The sequence below is a fragment of the Onychomys torridus genome, chromosome 3, assembly GCF_903995425.1.
Source record: "Onychomys torridus chromosome 3, mOncTor1.1, whole genome shotgun sequence".
In the NCBI taxonomy this organism is placed as follows: Eukaryota; Metazoa; Chordata; class Mammalia; order Rodentia; family Cricetidae; genus Onychomys; species Onychomys torridus.
Window position 1 is genome coordinate 45,961,258 of NC_050445.1, and position 23,300 is coordinate 45,984,557.

The 23,300-nt window shown below is 36.8% G+C and overlaps 1 protein-coding gene across 1 annotated transcript in view; it reads left to right on the forward strand.

Annotated features, from left to right (window-relative positions):
* Slc13a1 (solute carrier family 13 member 1) overlaps positions 1–23,300 on the forward strand; it is a 78,546-nt gene that overhangs the window by 43,311 nt on the left and 11,935 nt on the right. Inside the window, exons 7-10 of the mRNA XM_036182856.1 lie at positions 1,817–1,968; positions 16,226–16,345; positions 20,670–20,768; positions 21,167–21,268. Of these exons, the coding sequence (XP_036038749.1) occupies positions 1,817–1,968; positions 16,226–16,345; positions 20,670–20,768; positions 21,167–21,268 (473 nt within the window). The remainder of the gene's footprint in view (positions 1–1,816; positions 1,969–16,225; positions 16,346–20,669; positions 20,769–21,166; positions 21,269–23,300) is intronic.

A 23,300-nucleotide genomic window follows, 5' to 3' on the forward strand; every position in this document is an offset into this window, starting at 1 on the left:
TATAAAATACTATAAAGGTTATTTACAAAATGAACTGTAGAACTAACCTATGGTCCACCAATACTACTTCTGGGCACGTATCAAAAAGAAATGCGATCCAGGTTACAGATAATGTCTAGTCCCCAATAGTCATTATAGCACTATCATGACATGGATAAATGTATTTTTTAATATGTGTTCTTGGTTACCAAGATAACCAGTGGATATCCTTATAGCAATTCTTGACTAATTACAATGTGTCCTATACACTACAGATTTAAAAATACCCTTATGTTAAAATACATGTGAATACAACATGATAAAAGATATCAAGTGCTAATATAATTCTTAGATTTATTTGAAGAGTGGAGCATATAGAACAAGTGTGAAACCATCAAGTGTTGATCCATATTACTAGATCAATCCAGGCTAGAGATAATATTGACTTAGAACAAGATGACATTATGGCTTTGGATATGGAGGAATCTAAACACATTTGTGGCACTTTAAGTAAAAGGAGATAAATGGAATTAAGTGAGTAGAGGAATAGAATATTTTAAGGAGGACAATTCACAAATTGTTAGGGCTGCAGCTCTGGGCTTTAAAGCACAACACCAATTTCATTCTCCAGGTTTGCCACTTGTAGGCACCAACACTGGATAATTCATTTGATATCTCTGTGTCTTATGTCTTCATCAGTAATTTGGTATAATATTGCCCAGCTCACTGTGATATGAAACTTTTATGGATATAATGTGGTTCAGGGAATCCTGAACAGCGTGTACAGTGTGGAAATGTGATGTTGAGCATAAACAAGTTGGATGTGACTAGCTTCTGCCCTGTGACTTCCCTACCATGCTGGACCATAACCTAGAATTGTGAACTGAGTCAACTCTTTCTCTGCCTCCATTTTTGTCAGGATATTTTCTCACAAAATGAGAAATGAAACTAGGGCATACATTTTGGGCAAAATGAGAGACTGAGCAAGACAGAAAGCACTAAATGGCTACTTCAGAATATCATTGTCAAAAGTAGAGAAAAAAAGACTATCCAATTTACATGATCCAGAGAGAGAGAGAGAGAGAGAGAGAGAGAGAGAGAGAGAGAGAGAGAGAGAAATGCGGTATATTTTGGAAGATATAGTGAACAACAAGGATTCTGATTCCATCTCTTAATACTAAGGATCATGAAGATGAAAACATTTGTTTTCCAGAGAGATGTCTCATGAACATCAACCATCAAAGGACCAAGGAGGGGAAAGGCTCCCAAAGACATTGAGGAACTTGCTGACCATGTGCCATCAGTAACAGCAGGAAGTGATATAAATCTTTGGAAGTTATGATGAGAGAGAAGAGATGAAGGAAGGATTGGCCCAGAGTTAGGAAAGAAGTATTAAAGAATGACTGAAACTGTGTTTGTGAAATATTTCAATGTCTTACTTAAATGTTTATTTTATTGTTACATTTCTGTAGACAAGAAGGTATTATGTTATTAGTTATCCCAGGCTACTATAACAAAATTCTACAATGCTCCATTTGTCACACTTAAATCTAGGATTCAATTCTGGCAGGGTTAGGGGGTCTGGTGAGGGCTGCTTCCTGGACACAAACCTGGCCACCTCCCTGCATTTCCACTTGGTGGAGAGGAATCTTAATGTCTCCTTTTAAAGGGGCTTTGACCTCACTTCATGACTTTAACTCTAATTATCTACCAAAGATTCCATCTTCAAACACCATCATGTTTATGAAACAGGAGAGTTGGAACATGGTCATTATATAAGAAATGTTGTTATGACTGCAAATAGAGCTATTCTCATACTGTATTTTCTTATTAACAGAATTCAGTTACAGGAGCAAAATATCGGTCAAAGAAGGATCACATGATGTGTAAACTCATGTGCCTATCTATTGCTTACTCTTCAACCATTGGTGGGCTGACAACAATCACTGGTACCTCCACCAATCTGATCTTCTCTGAACATTTCAATACGTAAGTAATATGATATTGGTGATTTAACAAGTGGACAGTAAACAAACCATGGAAATTATTCTTACCTGAATCTTCAAATCCAGAGACTTAACTGTTATGCAGGATTTACATATCTTTGCTTCTTATCAGGATGTCTCTAGACCTAGAGACCTTCCTTTGGATTGGGGATGAACTATGCAGGATCTAGTAAATTGACATTTACTTGAAGATTCATTCTTCTGCTAATCTAAGATTAGATCACGGTTTTGTAAAATGACCTTATTCTGCCAATATCACTGACAGCATGCTTATATGCATAGGATGTAGCAGCATTCCTATCTGAGCCTCTTACCAGAGAGGGAAAAATTTTCATTGCAAAGTATTTTACAATGTGATAATGAGTATACATGAAAATACACTGTTGTATGAGACAATTTATGGAGAGTTTGGTACTGAGCATTTGAACTTAAATGTTGAACTGTGAACAGAGGTGGAGGTTGGCAACTCCAAAAAGATCTGAAGAATTTGGTAGCTGCCAGAGATAAAAGCACTAGAATATCCTACTGATGTATGGATAAGTAAAGTTTATAGTTGTGATACCACATTACAAAAATTGAGAAATCTGCAATTTCAACCAAAGCAGTATTTTAGTTAAAACTTCTCCAACTTTACTTACCCACTTAATAAAATTTAACTAAAGAATAATATTTCAAGATGTAATTCTTCCTACATAAAATAGTCACATTTTGAAAAAGTACTATGAGAATTAAATGTGTAAATAATGCTAACATATTTTGTATTATGTAAAACTATTGGAACAATCATTAGAAATAAATGTTTTTCTCTGCGTTCAGAAGCAAGGTCTAGTTCAAGTATTAAAGGTGTATTTTATACTTGCCAGAGTACTAGGAAGATGTATGTCATTTAAGAAGCCCAACAAAAGGAGATAGAATTTTCTCATTAAAAAGTAGAGTTCAGGGCTGGAGAGATGGCTCAGCCGTTAAAGGCTAGGCTCACAACCAAAAATATAAAAAGTAGGGTTCAGAATTAGGGAATTAATTACACTCTAAAAATCAGAACCACAGATTCTTTGGACTGTCTCAAATTATTTATAAAGCATTTTTCATGAAAAGTTTCTCCAATAAATCCGACAATAAGAATGCCATTTCCCATTCTTCAAAGAGAAGCATCTTGTGTACAAAGAACAATGATGTAGAAGTACAGTCTCAATATTGAAGATTTTCATGAGTATTTAATGTTTCTGGGAATACATACCCATCATACATATATTTTTATTTATATATTTTAATGTAAATATATATGTTATTTTTAAAACACTGATTTTGATCATGATTTCCCCTTTCTCAACTCTTTTCAGATCCTTTCCATCTCCCTATTCTTTCTCTCCCTCTTTCTCACCAAAACAAGACAAAAATGAAAATCAAAACAAATAAGCACACAAAAAGATAAATAAAAAGCCTTTAAAAATATGGAGTACATTCTCCATTGGTTAACTATACCTGGGCATGGGACCTGCTCTGAATACCCAGTGCAATCCACTGGAGAAAACTGATTTTCCCTTTCCCCCAGGTATCAATTGCATATAGCTTGTTGGTTAGGCATGTAGCTTTGTGTCCACTTCCCATTTTCAGTGATGCCCCATAGGTTTAAAAAATCACTTAGGAAGAAATGTTTGAGAGGTAATTGATTTATAAACGGAGGACTTCTGAAATTCAGTGTTGAAGGGCCATATTACATGAACAGCCAAACTCAGAAATAGAATTGCACCTGAATCATCATTTCTACAAGCTAGAATTATACCCACAGTTAAGAAAAGAGATTCTGCACCTCAACCATCTCTTCAGAATCCTCTTCCTAATGTTGAGACCCAATTCAAACAGTTTGACTATGGTTAGTGTCAGAGAACTGCTATTATGTATAGAATTGTTAGACCAGTCTAATGAAAGCACTTTATACAGTTGAATCCATGCAGCGTTTGCCCCAGCCTTCATGTGCCTATGTAGTGTATAAAAAAAAAATATTTTTATTTCATCTTTCTTTTGAATATTTGCATGTACTAATCTATTTTTAGTAGCAGGTCAAGAGCATTTTGTCAATTTAAACAAATGTTTCAATAACTTTTCATGAATCTAATGTCTCTAATCATGAAATTTGACTAAAATTTCCTTTTAAATTTAGAAACTATTTAAAATATAGCTGGAGATGCAGTGTTTTTCTTCAAAATGTTGCCTTTGCATTAATAGTATATGGAAATCAGGATTAAAATAAAATCAGTTACACCATTTGATTAAAAATACTGTTGAAAAAGAGAAAAAAACATGTCATTTAAAAAATTTAATTCATATCATTAAATAAAAAATAGACATTTATTAAGCTTTTCCTTAAATGCTTCTTTGCAAGATAAAGTAGTATCATAAAACTATGATGGGGCAATGTTCATTCAATTTAATTGGAAAAATGTCAGAAGCTTAAAGCTCTCCGATATTTATTATTTTATCACGTGCTTAGAGCTAGAGATATATTCTGCTTTATTTAGGAATTCACTTAGACAATACAGTCTTTTCCTCTTGATAAGGCTTGCCATTGTTTTGAGAAATAATGAATTTGCAAGATATTTTTCAATGAAGAAAACTACAAAGGAATTGAATATCAGCAATTTCTGTCATTGATATTTAAAGTAAAAGGCCATCTTCCAAATGAACTATTGAAGGGAAAATATTGTATAACCTATTTTGAACCTGTCTATTTAATCTTCTAATTATTATCATCTATCTACCCATAGATCAATATGTCATTTTTATAGATAGGTTGAGAGATAATGATAGAATATCATCATAATAGAAATACTTCAAAAATTGCCTTCATGAAAAGTCACCTCCCCAGAAACTGAAGGTGTGTTTTAAGGGAGGACTTTGGTTACATACTACAGAAAATTTGCTAGTGAAAATTTGACATAATTCAGAAAAACTTTAAAGGCAAACAGTATGAAAGGTGATTAAATTAGTGTGAATAACTCATAAACTAATGAGCAATGTCTGCAACATCTTTTGTGAGGACTGGAGTAGGATCCATTTTTTTTTTTTTTTACACAGCTTAGCATAGTAATGTGCTCCCAGATTGGCATTCTGGGAGTCTAGGGAAAGGAAACCAATTAGGAGTGCATTACTAATGTGCTGACAAGTGATGAAAGGCAACTTCTGAGATGTTATGATTTAAATCTAAGACACTGTTCAGCCAGAAGGTCATTACAATTATTTATGAGAGTTTCAGGTTAAAGATGGGTTAAAGCAACTCTGGAGATATTGGACTAGAGAGTGGTGCCATTAACTTCTATAAAGGAAAAGGCAGATTCATAGGAAATATTAACACACTTGATATGGACAGACTGACATGTGTAGCTGAAGTTTTCCTGAGTCCTGCCTAGTGTGCAGCTGCTCAGACCCAAGTAAACACAGAGAGGCTTATATTAATTAAAACTGCTTAGCCATTAGTCAGCCCTACTACTGAATAGCTTTTACACTCAAACTCAGCCCATTTCTTTTCATCTGTATGTTGCCACATGGCTTTACCTGTGTGTCATTACATGCTGCTCCCTGGATGGTGGGCTGGCATCTCCTGACTCAGCCTTCATCTTCCAGAATTCTCTTTGTCTGCTTATCCTACCTATACTTCCTGCCTGGCTACTGGCCAATCAGCATTTTATTTACCAATCAGAGCTACACATTTTCACAGCATACAAAATGTCCCATAGCACCTCCCCTTTTCTGTCTAAATGAAAGAAAGGCCTTAATTTCAACAGTAAAATTGCACCTAACAAAACAGTTATAAAGCAAGAATTATAGTTATAATATCTAGTCTATTTATATTTGAATGATATTAAAGATCGTTCTCTGTTAGTAATAGAAGTTAGGATAGAAAGTGAATCAAGTACATTTTGGACTTAATAAAATAAGATAGATAATGGAATATTTTCTCTGAGTTTGTCAAATTCAAATGGACTAGACAATGTTGATGTATTTATTGCTTGTATATATTATATATAGTTTTTTATATTAGTTATAACTTTTTTATTCTTTTTTATTTTTATTAGAAAAAAAGGAAATGTGGTGATATTTTATTTGTGCTAAAATGTAGTAATATTTTATTTGTATGTTAATAAATAAAGTTTGCTTGGAGATAAGGGATCATAGCCAGCCATAAACAAAAGTCAGACAGTGATAGCACATGCCCTTAATCTGATCACATGGCAAGCAGAGTCTCTGTGTGTTCAAGGATACAGCCAAGTGTATCCCTTAATCCATTTACCACACGCCTTTAATCCCAGTACCAACCATAGAGACCTGGAGGTGTGTACAGATAGGCAGTGATGAGGAAGTGATGTGGCTGGGTTAAGAGCCAATGAGAAGGCAGAACAGGAAGGCAATACAGGTGCAGGTTAGATAGGAAGAGGCTTTCTTGGGAAGTTATGGTGATGTGGTAAGCTAAGGTTAATTGGTGGCTATCACTGATTTCTATGGCTTTCACCCTTGTATTTGGCTCTGTGTTTCTTACTTAATAAGACTGTTTAGAAATTTGTTTGTAGACATGGCCTACTGAGAACCTATCCACAAGGAGGTCTGTAGCAGGATTTGTAGTGTATTCTCTGAGGTAATTATAAGTCAAATAGTATATCTCTAAAAGCAGAAATTATATTCTTGAACATGGAAATAGCCACAAACACAGAAAAAATGTTAAAAGAATACAAATAGGACTGTACTTCTGGGAAGTATTGTCAATAGGGAAAGGGAAGGAAGTTACTTCAAGCAGGAGGAGAATCAGAAGCACACAGTGTTCTGAGAGCCAAAAGTGAAGTCCACCTTCAGACAAGGAGGTGAAACAGGGCTCCAGAAGAGGCAAGAAGATGGCTGAGGAGGCCACATTTCCCCTTGATGTGCTAGAAGAGGGTGGGTTCAATTAAGCAGTCAATGGTGGACACAATTCAGACTGATAAAAAGGAGAAAGCCCACACTGGGGTTTGGGGAGGCAGAAACTTGAAATTATTCAAGTTTGAAAAAGACAAGAATAAATTTTGGCCTGACCAAAACTCAGGGGGAATTCTTTTAGAACAAAGGTAAGATGTCAGGCTGGTTTTAGAAACTCTTGGAAAAGGGAGGTTAAGGAGAGAAGTAGGAGGAGAGAGCTGAGACAGACATTCCTTGAAATCAACTGTGTCGAGACATGCATGGAGTCTGTAAAGTACTGGGAGATCTTGAGGCTTATGCTAACAATGAAATAATCTTTATATCAAGATAAACTTGTGAAAGGAAATACACTACTGAGAATAATTGTTGTTTTCCTAGTAGTAGGGAGATTTGATGTATTATTATCACAAAAAATTATGACAGCTATCAGTCAAGAAAGAGCTAAAAAAATAGAAAATGGATTGTTATCCTAAGTAAAATGACATAGCTTGATAATTATAAAAAATATATTATTCGGGTTTTAAGTTTTAGCTGTAAAATTAGGGGCATAGAAAGTAGTTTGGAAGGAAGGTGTATTTTAAGAACATTATAGTCATTCTTACTAATTGTGTATCCAGTCATTACAGCAGTTGCCTTATCTACGTGAGATAGGTTCCAAAAATCTCAATGGACATCTAAACCTATTGATAGTATCCAACCACACATGTAGCATTTGTTACTACACATATATAGTACTGAATTTTAATGTGGTCACTATAAGATATTTACAATATGAATCAAAACTTAAAAGAGCAACATACTGTAATAAAGGTTAGAAAAACATAGCTATTTTCTTTATTGAAAGAGTTGAGGAAAATGTGAGTATTTTTAGATTGTGATTGATTGCTGACATCTGCTCTACAGAAAATGAAGCTGTAGCCAAGGTGTGCAGTGCTATGCATGGGCCAATGTATAGTAAAAGAAATGCATTTGTACTTGCCTTGGCTTCAAAGCCTACCTGGCACCTTACTGTCTTTACTAATCAGAGATGAAGAAAGTAAACTTATTCCCTCCCAATACAGTACTAATTCCCTCCAACAACTACCATGACTCTTGCTTTGGAAATGAGCAGTATAAATCTCTTAGGAACAAATACCCTGACAACTATCAGAGAAGAAATGTGAGGACCAGCAAAATGCCTAACCAGGGAAAGGTGTTTGCCACCAAGCCTGGCACCCTGAATTTAATCCTTGGGACCAAAGTGATAGGTGAAAGGCAACTGCTGTAGGATGTTCTATGACCTCACTATGTGCTCTGTGACATGAATATACACACACATGCACGCACCACACACACACACGCATGCATGCATATACAAACAAACCCCTCACACACAAATACACAATTTTTTATTTAAAAAATGTAGTCATTATAGAATTTGGATCATATGTTGGTTCAGATTTTATTTAACACTGTTTTATATCAGCTTAACTTCTTTGAACACCAAGGTTCTTTTTATCTAAATAGGGGAAATACTATAATTTATTTTCATAAAGATTAAAAGTGTAGCTTTGCATAGAACCTGGGGATGGCAACACTGTCTACTACTCTGATTTGTTGCTTTCTCTCTCTCTCTCTCTCTCTCTCTCTCTCTCTCTCTCTCTCTCTCGATTTTCTTGAGAATTACATATACCTTGTTTTGATTATATTCATATTCTTTCCCCCAATTTCCCCACATCTACATGCCACTTTCTTGCCCACTCAACTTGGTGTCCTTTAAGTTTTTCCTTATCAAGGTCATTTTGTTCTACCCAAATATTCTCAGATGCGTGGTCTTCCACTGAAGCATGGTCGACTTCTTAGGGGCTACACTCCTAGAGAAAATTGACCCTTCCCTCCCAGCGGTTGACAATCGCCAATAGCTTCCCAGCTAGGGCTGGGACTTCATGCTCACCCCCTTCTTCATGCTGAAATTTAGTCTGGCTTGGACTTGCACAGGCCTTCTGTGCATGCTGTCACAACACTGTGTTTTCATATGTGCTACCTTGTTCTTGCTGTTAGAAATCATGCCTGACTTATGACAACAAATAGAAGTCAATACTAGAAGTTTCATGCGAGTTTATGTATGTTTTATGATATACACAGAACACAGAATTTAGCAGGGACCTGTAGTTGAAAACACAGTGGGTTAGTGATGAACAGTTTCGTTTTAAATTAAACTTTTCCTGGGTTTAAAATCCCACTTGACTACACAATCTACGACCTTAAATAATACACTTAGTCCCTGAGACTTTAGCTTTTCCCCTGTGAAACAGAAGTTTAATGCCCCGCTTAGGGGATTTCATTCAAATTGAAAGTTCTTGGTCTACCTGCTCAATCTTGCACATTTTCCAACAAGGCAAGCCTAAGCTTGCACTGAGATTCAGTTTCACATCTAAATCCCCATTCCACCCTTAACTGGTAATCCCTCTCCGGCTCAGAATCTCACCTATGTACTAATTGCTCCCCACTTATGTCTGCACCTCTACCCTCTCCTCTTAACTCTAGCCTCACATATATAGAGGTCTATCCAACATGATGACTCGGAAAACAAAAGGACATGGCAAGTCATTCTGAATCAGCTCCCCTCATGACCTGTTCCTCAGCCAACCTGTCCCTCAGAATTCACCATCTTAATATGTGGCACATTTTCTCTGTATCTGTAGAAAGGCTTCTTATGTTCATGGTTGGTAGAGTTAATATGGTGAAAATTGCCATCCTGCCTAAATCAATGTGTTTATTCAATATAATTCTCTTGAAAGTTCCAATGCAACAATTCACAGAATTTATTTTTTGAAAAAAATCTTAAAATTCATAAGGAGTCACAAGAGACACCAGACACACAAACCAGTCCTGAGCAACAACAACCACCAAACATTGCTGGAGTATCACCACACCTTACCTCAAGCTATACCACAGAGTCCCAGTAATAAAAAACTGCATGGAGGTGGCACAAAACCAGACACATTGGTCAGTGGAACAGTGGCATACAATTGAGGACCCAGACATAAGTCCACCCACTTGCAATCACCTGCTTCTCGACAAAGACACCAAAATTACACATTAGAGAAAAGACAGACCCTTTAATTTGTTAAAATTTAAATATATAATTTTTCCCTTCCCTTTCCTCCCTCCAAACCTTCTCATGTACCCCCTCAAATTTATGGCCCCTATTTATTTAATTATATATATGAAATATATAATAATTATAATCATAATATATAAACACATTCCTAAATATATAAATACAACCTGCTCAGTCAATATAATGTTACTTGTGTACATATTATTTCAGGGCTGACCATGTTTTGGATAACCAATTGGAGGCTCTTCCCTGGGAAAGACTTTTTAGTGGCAAGCATACCTTGGAGGTAACCAATAGCCCTCTACTTGGACTTGAGGCCTACTCAGCAAGAGGGGAATCATGCCTGGTACTGCAAACTTATCCAACCTCTCAGAGCTAGTGAAGCCATGGATCTTGGAGAAGAAGCTACAATGGCCACTTGACTAAGCACACATAATTCCTAACTATATTCTAAATATTTATCCTCATACCTACAGGTGAGACAGCACCTTTCACAAGTACTGCTGGAAAACTGGCTATTGATTCATATTCAGACGGATGAAATTTGATCCTAATCTCTTACCCTGTATACATTTATATAAGAAAATCAATTTATAAGTGGATAAAGCCTCTTGCTTTCTTTTTCTCTTTACCACCACCAACTAAAACTTTAACTTGACACATTAAAATATTCTTTACACTTATGTGATACAAAATTATGCTTCAGCACAGAGTTTCAAGGTTCAAATTAGGATAAACACCTCAAACATTTATTATTCTTTGAAGTGAAACATTCAAAAACATTTCCTTTGTTATTTTTACTTATATTATGATTATTATGGTTATCAATTATTAATAATTATGATTATATTACTTAAAGTCAACCTGTCATACAATGGACCAGAATTTGTTCCTCCTATTCCTCTTCAGTTTTACACCCATAGTCCAGTCTTTGCTTATCTTTCTAACCCTCACTGTCTCCAGCCTCTGAGAACTATTCTGCTTTCCTAGATTCTAAACGAGTGGGTTCAGGCATTGCTTGCTTATCTTTTCAGGCCAGGCACATTTTACTCACTATTATATCTTTTATGGTTATCCATAAGTAAACTTTGTGGAAAATGAACGGATTTCATCCTTTAGTGGCTGAATACTACTTCATTTGCATATCTGCCATATTTTCTTCATTCATTCACTAGCTGACAGACAGTTTGACCACACTTCATGGCTTGTGTAAAAATAAGAAGTACAATAATCATAGAATTATTATTTTTTCTACTCACTTCATTTATTTTGGATGTATGTCCAGTAGTAAGATTGCCAGATCATGCTGAAGTTGTACTTTTAACTGACTTAGAGGGCTCTATTGTGTATTCTGTCAGTTTTATTCCTACCAGTAGTGTGCAAGGGCTCCACATCCTTTCCAACACTTACCATTTGTCTTTCATCCTTGCTAATTCAGTTTTACCTTAAACATGGTTTCTCTCATTGCACTGTGTAAGTGTCTCCCTTCCCCAATCACTTTTTATTTCACTGCTCTGCTTGATGCTCTAGTCTATTGCTAGCTTAGCCACTTGTTTCCTGTGTGTCATACTTTAGTGTGAGCTTCTTAAGAGCTTGGACCCCATCATGTTAATTTATCTTTGTATCACCAAGAGCTAGAAAAACTGCTACCACTAACTCCCATGTTCATACATCCCATAGTGTGAGGTAAAAATAAAAGAATTTTATTAAGACTGATTTTTTTAGCATAATCATGATAGAAAAAGATAAATGATTACTTTGGATATAAATTTGCATTTATTAAATTATAGAATATGAAGAGCCATGGCAAAACGAATGCCATAGGAAAATAAATCTTTGATAGTATACTATTTGGCATATTCACTCTAGGTATGTGTTACAGTGATGTTTATAGGACCATATTCCCATGTAGTTATTTATACCCTTCTTTACTACTCAAGAAAAGAAATAACCACAACAAATTTAGTTTTTCAGGGTTCCCTTGTTTTTTCTTAATGAACTATTCCTCAAGACAAACTTATGAAAAGCTTCTTTTCAGCCAAATATGCTCTATAGAAGTCTGTCCAGTGGGAGTGAGAAGCAGCACAGCCTGATTCAGGGTGTTATGACAGATAGTAAAAGTGAAGTGAGGCTTTAGAGGGCATCGCTCTGATCCTAATCCATATAGTGCATCCAAGGGCCAAAGGGCTGGACAGGAAAAAAGTCATTCTGTAACCCAAGTTTAATGTGACTGATGCAATGTTCAGCTTGAGTGTGTCCTCACATGGTTTATTTTCCATCTGAAAGCAATAGAACCTTCAGGACATGGTAAAGCATTTCTTTTCATCTAGTTCTATATATCTTTAGACATTTTAAAAATTATCATGCCGAATATTAGTGGCACATACCTTTAATCCCAGCACTTGGGAGTCAGAGCCAGGCGGATCTCTGTGAGTTCAAGGCCAGCCTGGGCTACCAATTGAGTTACAGGAACAGGTGCAAAGCTACACAGAGAAACCCTGCCTAAAAAAAAAATAAAAAAATAAATTAAAAAAAAATAAAATAAAAGTATCATTGGCCACTTTCTAATTATATAAACAAAAATCCTTGAATTTCTTCAAGGTAGATAAAAATATCAGTTATCATTAAGTTGACAATGCTAGCTCCAGAGATAAAGAGATTCAAGAGTTTTTATAAGCTCAAAGCAAACTGCAGAAAAAAATCACAAGTCTAAAATTGTGAACACCTAATTGCTTCATGGTAAAAGTACAGATTTATACTGTAAAAACAGGGTGCCTCTAGGTCTTTACATTACTTAGAAGCTGTCTTCCAGAAAAAAACTGAAGTATGTAACTTTACTACATACATGTAACATAAAATATTTCATTTATTTATATGTTTTAGTTAAATTTTTTTGTACACTATATTTAGATGATATTTTCCTTCTCTCAACTCCTCCCAGATCCTCCTCTCCTCCTTACCTATCCAACTTCAAGTTTTTCTGTCTCTCAAAAGCAAGAAAAAGATCAAAACAAACAAAAGAACCCAATAAGACAAAAGAAAAACTTAGAAAAAAAAAGACCACAGAGAACAAAACCAAAACCAAAGCATGGAGTCCTTTTATGTTGGCCAACTACACCTGGGCCCAAGGCTGCCTTGTGGTGTTGTTGATATGCCTAATGACAGTACATTGGAAAAGACTGATTTTCCCTTTCCTAGCAGGAATCACTTGCAAAAAGCTTCTTGGTTAGTTATGGGACTCTGTGTGTACCTCAGACAGAATGGCCAAGATAAAAATTTATATGATTTTTTTCTATTATTAAAAATAGATTTTTTTATACAATATATTCTGATTATAGTTTCCTCTTCCCCAAGTCCTCTCAGTTCCTCATGATCCACACCCTTTCTGTCTCTTATGAGCATCTAAGGAATAAAAACAAAATGAGGTAAAACAAAAACAAACACATTGGAATAAGACAAATAAAAAAAAAAGAGCTAAATAAAAAGCTTGACAAACACATATAGACACAGACACACAAGTTCACATACACAGGAATGGCATAAAAACACAAATTAGAAGTCATGATACATATGCAAAGTACCTTTAAAGTTAAAAAAAGACAAGAAAAAGCCCCCAAACAGCACAATGACACAAAGACACTTTGAGTTTGTTTATGTTGGCTATTTACTGCTGGGGTCTATCCTAAAGAGTGGTTCATTTCTTCAGTGAGACTCCCTTGGAGAAAACTAAATTTTCATTTGCAAGTGCTTATTAATTGAAGCTGGATTCTAAGTTAGGGATAAGAGCATGTATCCACTTCCCCACTCACATCTCAAGTCTCATCTGATCCAGACCTATGTAGGTCCTGGGTAGGTTGCCTGAATCTCTTTGAGTTTATATGTATAACAGTGGTGCTGTGTTTAAAATCCTTTCCTCCTTGGTGTCCTCCATCCCTTCTGGCTCTTATACTCTTTCTGCCAAAGGGGTCCCATGGGAACCCACAACCAGCCCAGACTATTGCCAAGGTTTTTGGTTGCTCTCCACAAATTGATAGTAAAGCCCCATTGCTGAAGACAACACCTATGCAACTCACTGAACACAGAGAAGTTGAGTTGGTGGCTACATAGAGTTTTCACCGCTATGATTAGTGTTCATGCTACTGGAAGGTCCTCTGCATGCTACCAAAGGAGAAAGGTAAACACTCACACAGCTACAAACCCTGCACTCTAGAGTGATAACCTATACACAAGATAAGCTGGTACAATCGTGGCACAAAGTTTGTGGGAGCAACCAACCAAGATCTGATTTTATTTAAGGCTCATGCTGTGAGATGGGATCCATACCTGACATTGCTCAGGTGGCCAAATACCCAAGATGAGATAACCAAGAGATCTAGAGTAAAACCAAATTCTAAGGTTCTACTAAAGGACCATAGTAGTAAAATGACTCCCAAAGACACTCAGGTATATTCATAAATAAGGGCCTTGTTCAGCCATCATCAGAGAGCTTACTTCTGCAACTGATGGGAACAAATACAGAGACCCACAGCCAGGCAACCTGCAGAAAGTGAGAGGTCTTGGAACATTAGGCCCTAAGTGGGATGTCTTCATTAAAATTCATATGATTTTCAACAAGTTATGGTCTTACTATGTAACCCAGACTGGCCTGGAACTTGAAACATTCCTATTGCAGCCTCTCAAGTGCTAACTTACAAGCTGGCCTCTAGGCCTAGATGTACAATTTTCTCAAGTAAAAAAATGCAAATTGTTATTTAAATATGTTTTGTGACTTTTCCTGAGGAGATCTAAACCAATGTCTACTCACACGAAATAGTTTATCCAGAACAGGCCAAATAGACAATTCTATTTAAGTTCAACTTAGAGAAACATATTGGAGTTACTTACTTACAGGAACTTGGATTGTTCAATGACAGCTGCACCACTGAAAAGCTCTCACTAGCATAAGTGATGATTCTGAAATGCTACAACTCCAGAGACCTCGGCTGGACTTGCACGCAGCTCATCGGCTCCCAGAACCTCTCCCTGGCAACTGTTTCCTGACTATAACCTTGGAGAGGGTCTCTGTGGTTTAGTTTCAGCTTCCTGGACCTGAATTTGTTTACTTCCTAAGTCTCATGAACTTCACTCCTCCCTCCAGGAAGTTATGTTTCAATTTGAAGGAAATTGCTATGAGACAAACTATAACAAAAATTGAAAATCTTTACTTTCACAAAGATTTCTGTATTTTGTCATTTCAAAAAGCACTAAAGACAGATTGTTATTTTGTGTGTATATTTAGATTTTCAATGCTCTTTTGTTATTACATCAAGAGCAAATTAATCAAAACCAATTACTTTTCAGATTTTCAGATGTTCTTCTGTAGTTATAAAATGATTGTGATATGATAATTTATTTAGTATTTAGGTAATTAGGCCATATTTTAAAGTAATGAATGTAAGATTACCAAAAAAAATATGTTTGTTATCTTAGCATGTTTAATGGTTGATGTGTTGTTATTATGTTAATTTGAAAGTAAAATTTAGCTAGAAGATAAAGAAAAGAATCAGATGTCTTACACAAAATATTTTCTTCTGTCTCATTAGACTAAGCCCAAAGCTGGATAAAATGGCCTCTCATATAGCCAAGATGGTACCATGCTTTTTTGGTTGAAAAAAAAATAAAACCCTTAAAAACACTGGAGGAGACAGTCTGATCAGAGCATAAGTTCCTCATAGGTATGAGGATGCCAATTACTACCAATGGGGAATGGTACTTACTCAGCAGTGAGTTCTTCCCACCTCATCTGTTCCCAGCCCAGCTGATTAGTCTTTGCTTATTCCTAGTCTGATGAGTCAAACAATAACAAAACACACCGCTTCATGCATACTTATTCATTTTGTATTCAATGAATACAAGCTACAGTGATAAGCATTTTCACAAGTATTTCACTAGAGATTGATTAAAAAGAATAAAAGTTAAAACATAGCCATCCTACCTTTGTGGGGTGTAGTATAATTATGTTTATACTACATACAGAATGACGGCAAGAAATAAAAAAGAATGCTAGTTAGCATACATACTGTGAGTGCACTCCAGGGCAGCCTTATGTACAAGGAGCACAAGGATGATGCAGACTGCTGCTCCTCGCCTCACGACTCTCAGCAAAGACTTGCCATGTCTCTCCTCCCTAACCCAGCATCCTGTTTTCATACAGACGTTATCCTGATTGTCGTTGCCTCAACTTTGGATCCTGGTTTTTGTTTTCCTTCCCAATTGCCGTTATCCTTTTACTTTTGTCCTGGATCTGGCTTCAGTGGCTTTTCTTGGGATTCAAGTAAGTTGACATTTTACTTTCATGGGATAAAGGTATCCGTGTCCCCTGCTTTTAGCTCTATAGCCAGTGCTCTTTCTTCCCCATGCTGCACACAGTATGTTTCCACATTTTTCGCACTTAAAACATTCAGATACATGAACACATTTCTAGGATAGGCTGGAATAATTTAAACAATGTTGGTGTTGGCAGAGCCTACTAAATACAGATCCAATGGGGTGCACTTTGAATCTTAAACCAGTGATATTGCAACTGCTCAGAAAGGCATAAGGAACTGATTACACTGTGGTCCCAATTCAACTATCACAGTGAAAAGCCCTGGCCTCTGCTTGTTTTGGGATGAATGTCCTTAGATTATCAAGTTACTTTCAACTATTAACATGCAGAATTTCCTGATTCATGCTAGTGCCAAAGTTGGTAATACCTTCAAAATGTAAAGTAAAATAAAATTTGAGAAGATTCTCTGTGAGGAGCTAGTAATTAGAAGTGAGGTGTCTTTTGTTTTGTTTGTTTTTTGTTTTTGATTTTTTTTTTTTTGAGACAGGGTTTCTCTGTGTAACTTTGCGCCTTTCCTGGATCTTGCTCTGTAGATCAGGCTGGCCTTGAACTCACAGAGATCCACCTGCCTCTGCCTCCCGAGTGCTGGGATTAAAGGTGTGCGCCACCATCGCCCGGCAAAGTGAGGTGTCTTTATCACTCTTCTATTGCTGTGCAGAGACACTGTGACCATGGCAACTCTTATAAAAGAAAGCATTTAATTAGGTGCTTAGAGTTTCACAGGTTATCAACATGGTGGGAAGATGGCAGCATGCATGGTTCTAGAGAAGTAGCTGAGAGCTACATCCTAATCTGTACGCTGACAGAGAGAGAGAGAGAGAGAGAGAGAGAGAGAGAGAGAGAGAGAGAGAGAGAGAGACTGGTGTAGGCTTTTGAAATCTCAAAGCCCACCCCCAGTGACACATTTCCTTCAACAAGGCCACACCTCCTAATCCTTCTAATCCTTTCAAAAAGTTCTACTCCCTGGCAACCAAGTTTTCAAATATATGAGCCTATAGGGGCTGTGGTAGTTTGAATGTAATTGTCCCCATAAGCTCATAAGGAGTGGCAATATTAGGAGGTATGGCTTTATTGGAGTGGGTTTAACCTTGTTGGAGGAAGTAGGTCACCACGGGGGCAGGCTTTGAGGTTTCCTGTGCTCAAGATATCGCCCAGTATCAGAGTGCGTTTTCTGTTGCCTTCTAATCTAGACATAGCCAGCGCCATGTCTGCCTGCACTGCTCTATGCTCTCTACCACAATGATAACGAACTGAACCTCTGAACTGTAAGCTGCCACTTCAAATAAATGTTCTCCTTTATAAGAGTTGCTGTGGTCATGGTGTCTCTTCACAGCGATAAAAACCCTAAGACAGAGACCACTATTATTCAAACCACCACAAGAGGTAACTCCAGCTTCTCACAGGACATATAAGTCAGCTCTGCAAGCTCTGCCCCTGATCACTCTCAGTGTTTTTCACTGTACACATCAGGATTTACCTGTAAGTTTGGTAAGATCCCTTCCAGCACCATGTCGACATTTAAGAGCCCAAATTGAACATGAAGCAACCAAAGTAAGATGCACTGATCAACAAAGAACCACAATTGCACTAAAATGTCAAATTCTGAATTTAAGAGAATTCTGGTGTGCTGCTTTTCTAGGACTGAAGCTGGTAGTTTGGTAAACACTCAACAGTTATATGACTGAGCTGACAGCCACTGTGAAAACCACAAAGGGCTCATCAACAAAATCTAAAGTACAGCCTGCACTTTCAACTCCTTATACTCCATTAGGAATTAGGTATATCACAAATCATGAACATATTTTCCTGAATAATAAAATATTTAAAATTCATTTTTATATTTTAATTTTAATAACCTCAAGGACCTATGAATCAAGCAGCATGCTATTCTCTAAGACAGCTGAGGGGAGCTCAGCCACTGGGACTTCTTTTGAAAAATGGCACGGTATGGTAGGGTGTGGTGTTTCATCTGAGGCTATAGTTTCCAGGTCTATCCAGGTAATGACCAACATTTCCCCCTCTATTTTTCATCTTAGTTTTTCTTTGTAACTGCCCAATTGTGGTAGTGGTTGGGAGATAGGACTGATGGTTTCTTAAAATGTTCCATCCAGATTGTAGAAGCAGCATGTGGCAGGCCTCCTGCTGAAGCAAATGTGTGGAATGTCACTGACTTCAGCAGGTGGCTTTCAGTGTGACAGGCCAGCTGCATACTAAGTGCCCCTCCCTGGAAATCCAGGCTTTGGGGGGCCTGGTTCAGCTGTACAGGTAGCAAGATTGGAAGCAGGGAGAATGATCCCCACAGTGGACATGGACACACTGTCCAGTGACTAGCCACTGCTGTTTCATTCTTTGTGCTGCTTTTAGTGACTTTAAATACATAGGCAACCTCCATTATTATTTTAATACAGCATGTCACTGAGAATTTTAAAAAAATTAAGACAGTAAAGAGCAGAAATATTAGCATGTGCTCCCAAAAAAGAACCAAAAAGTCCCTATAAAATGCACTCATTAGGCAAAGTTCATAAATCATGATCAGTGTTGTATTAAACAGTCCTCTTGCTGTCCACTACTGGTTAGACAAGGCAGTTTCATTTTGCAGTTAATTTTTCAGAATCCTTTTCAGTTTGCCAGGGTGTTTATCTCTAAAGGCTCTAGACTGACAAACAGAAATTAGCTGCCACTCCCCTGGCTGACTACCATACATTCTGATTAGTGTTCTGGCTGTTAGCACAGTTAACTCACTCATTGTAAACAACTCCAACATACAAGAAGCTCATTCATCAGTCTCCTGTATTTATTTCGATGGAGATGTAGACACATCCTCATATGCTTTATTATTTTCTTTGTTTAATGTTAACTTTCATTTACAGCAAAGCAAATTCGGCTCTACCTAACTGTTTACCGTCTGCGGCTGAAGGGGCAAAGGATGTATGCAGCGTAGAGGGTGGAAATGGGTTTCTAAGGAAAAGTTTTATCTTTGACTGTTGTTTTCTCTTCTACAGATAGTTCTCAAGGTGGTCCTCAGATTTGTTTCTTGGAATAATAGTATTTGTGTTGTGATTAGGGATAACAATTTGAGACTGGCATTAGAAACTTAATTGAAATGAAAATTTTATTAGCCCTTCTCTGATAATAAATGAAACAATATCCAACCAATTACAGTCAGAGGTCATTGTGTTTGCATGAGGGTGACTGTGAATGTTTAGGATGGGTGGCTTAAGAATCATAGAAATTACGTTCACCCAGGTACTTGAGAGGCAGAGACAAGTAGATTTCTGTGAGTTCAAGGCCAGCCTAATCTATGTAACAATTTCCAGGACAGCCAGGAGTACGTACAGAGACCCTGTCTTAAGCAAACAAACAGACAAATAACAACAGCAAAAAGAATCAAAGAAATCCTGCTCTTTCAAACAGGAAGCATGGAACAATGTCTTATAACAGAGTTACATGGAAAATGAAGACCAAGCATGAACTCTATCTGTGTTGGCAATTACTTTTTCACTGTTTCGTCTTCCTTGTCTCTGTCTCCAAAACTACCGCTTTGCAGAAGATTGTTTCTGTGTTTCCTGCTCACACAAAAGGACCTAACTGAGCCTCTCATCATTATTCCAAGAGACAATCCCTAAGAATCTATTTCCCCTGTTGATTCTTCCTCCAGAGGGATTTAAAAAAATAGTACTTCTAGAGTTACGTCCCTCAAAAATCGTTTAAAGTTTTAAAGATCCTAGACTTTGAGACAAAAACACAATAATAAGACTTATGTGAGAGGCTACAACTGCAAGCAGCTAAAGGTAGAAATGGAGTGATATTTAGCCCAAAGAGAACATCTATGTTACTTTTCTGTCCCTGCCCTCCATGCCTACATAACAAGATGGAACTTCCATGTGTTCAGTACTTAGCAGCCAACATGCTCCATAGATATACATTTTAATGTAACAGAATTATCAAATATATAGTACATATTCATAGTTATCATTGTATAGAGACTGATAGAGGTGAGTGGTACATGGAAATATGTGAGTAGTGCAAGAGATCTTTGAAAGGGAAGAGATGGGTAGATGTCGTGGAAAACAAAACAAAATAGACATCTAGAAGTGAGCAAGCCAGACAATATGGAGAACAGTCAATGAAAGAGACACAGGCACAGGCACAGGGCACGGGTTCTTGGTGTCAGCAGAGAGTCACAACTACGAAACCGTCACATTCTTCCATAAAGGAGGGTGGTGATAGAATAATTTCCTTAATTCTAAAGTTTTCTTGCCTGTTTCAGCTTTAAGGAGATGTTCAAATGTGGCAAAACCAAAACACTCAAAGAAAAGGCATGTGCCGAGGTGATCAAGCAAGAATATGAAAAACTTGGGCCAATTAGGTAAGATATGCATGAGTGCACACTACTTGCATGCAAACCCACACAGATAAACACAAGCAGTTAATGTAAAGCAAATAATCACGTATTGGCCAGCAAGGATGCCATAATGCTTGACTAAGACCACCAACCTGCAAAGTTCAGTGACTATAAGCCACTAAAATGAAATACATACCAGAGCCCAAGTAAAATTTGCTAGGTAGGAAAAAAAAACAAAAACCAAATCCAGAGATTCTGAGAAGGAGAAAAGGTCTTTTCTAAGAGCACCCACACTTTCCAAGTAAGAACCTATCATGTTCCCACAATGGCCATGACCTATGAAGATTAGCTTGAAACAAACAGCTCAGAGTTTTCCCAAATGTTGAGAAAATAAGAAATGACCACAGCGGGTTTTTCTACAGGTATCAGGAAATCGTCACCTTGGTAATCTTCATCCTAATGGCCTTGCTATGGTTCAGTCGGGATCCTGGCTTTGTTACTGGTTGGTCGGTCCTATTTTCAAAGTAAGTATTATTATGAGTCTGGCAGCCCCTCCTTCTGTTCAGTGCCATGTCACAGCTACATATGTCCTACAACTTTGAAAAACTGCATGAGATACTTTGTTCATTTCTTTGGAAAAAAATAATGTCTAATCTTCTTGGGGGTGAGGTATTAAGGATAAGGTAAGAAAACAAAAAAGGATGACTATTATACCCTGTATAAAAATGAGGGTCCATTAGACATGGGGCTAGTCCCTCGGGACAAAATCAGACATTTGTGCTGCATAGCAGCCAGGATCTGCTCTGGTCAGGATGGTGGCTGTGAGAGCCATACCCACCTGACTGCGCTCAGGAAACTTCGGTTTGTTCTGGATAAGTCACTGCACACACTCTCACTTCCTTTACCTGGAAGTTGGAAATTGCAGTAGCACAGAGAATACTGCTTTTTTTTTTTTCCTAGTAAAAGTGATAAATAAATATTGTGTGACATAAATGTTACACAGTTTGTTTTCAGTCTATTTTTGACCAAAATGCTCTGGTTCTTAAATCTAGAAGAGTTTAATCTTGGCTTTTGGTCTCACAGCCCCAGCAAGAATCCACATAGTTTGGGAGCACAAATCGAAACTGTTCTAGTCAGACGTAATTTGGCCTGATGGAAGAGAAACACCACCTTATCTCAGCCTGACTTTCCTGTTTCACAGGCATTGTCAGTATTTTTTTTTAAGGTGCAAAGGATGAATTCAAATTTCTTATGATCACCTTGCCGAAAGCAATGCATGAGGTGGGATAGTTTAAAAGATCATCTTGGTCCTTTTGATTCCTTCAGGCAAAGAACTTCTGGTATTGATGCAAAAGCATCATCATTTATTTAAAACAAGCTATTGTCCAATAGAAGATTAGTACTTTGTATTTGTCTAATAGGATCAGGAGCTAAATAAATAAATAAATAAACAAACAACTCCACCTCCTTTTAAAAATCCAATGTCCAGCATTATTCTCTCTCTCTCTCTCTCTCTCTCTCTCTCTCTCTCAATAGTATTGAAAACTAGGCAGAAAAATAGCAAATAATAGCAAATAAAAACTAGGTGAAAATAACTCCACCTCCCTTTAAAATCCAATGTCCAGCATTATAAAGTCCTGCTCTCCGTCTTGTCTCCGTCTTGTCTCTCTCTGTGTGTCTCTCTCTGTCTCTCTCAACAGCATTATATTGAAAACTAGATGAAAAAATAGCAAATAATAGCAAATAAAAACTAGGAGAAAATCCCAATAGAGTATTCAGTATAATCAGCATCTAATTTTTCTTCCTTACAGAAGGATACCTTAATTCAGGAGATCTTTCTTGTTTGTGGCAGGAAAACAGGGCTGCTATGAACAGTTGCTTCTGCTGTTACTCCGCACTATGAGAGACAGCGATAGGGAAGGGGGAAAGGCTTGAAAGAGGAAAGAGTTTGAAAATATAAATAAAATAACCACAAGGCAAATAAAATCTGTATAGGATTAATATTTGATAGTACTGAGATAACCCAGTTCATAATGAATCAAAATTCGAAGTAATAAGTAAAACAATTATAATTTAAAATGTTTTATGAAAATGTCTGTTAACATTTACACCTGGATTTATCTAAAGTGTGTATTCTGTAAAATATATGTATGATGTGCAGATTTTAGGCAGTTACAATTTCTAAAGCTGGTATGATATATTAAGATTTATTGCTACCACCTAATGTTTTCATTCCATCTGTTTGAATCTGGACTGATTTCAATATGTCTTTTCATATAAAACAAAATCCAGTTACATGACACCTGGCCCAGTTTGGCAAAAGCTTAGCCAAGTATTGTGACTAAAATAGAATAATAAGGAAACAATATATTTATAAGGATTGGCCAGGTTTTTATAAATAATTAATCCACTGTAGGTTTTTAGTCAACAAGGAAAGAAAGTAAGCCTGTATTTATGATAACTTTTAAAAAATTATCAAATTGAGAAAAATAACATACTTCTTTGATTGTTTAGGTTTTTATATGTAAACTAGAAGAGCATGCACACTTGCATAGC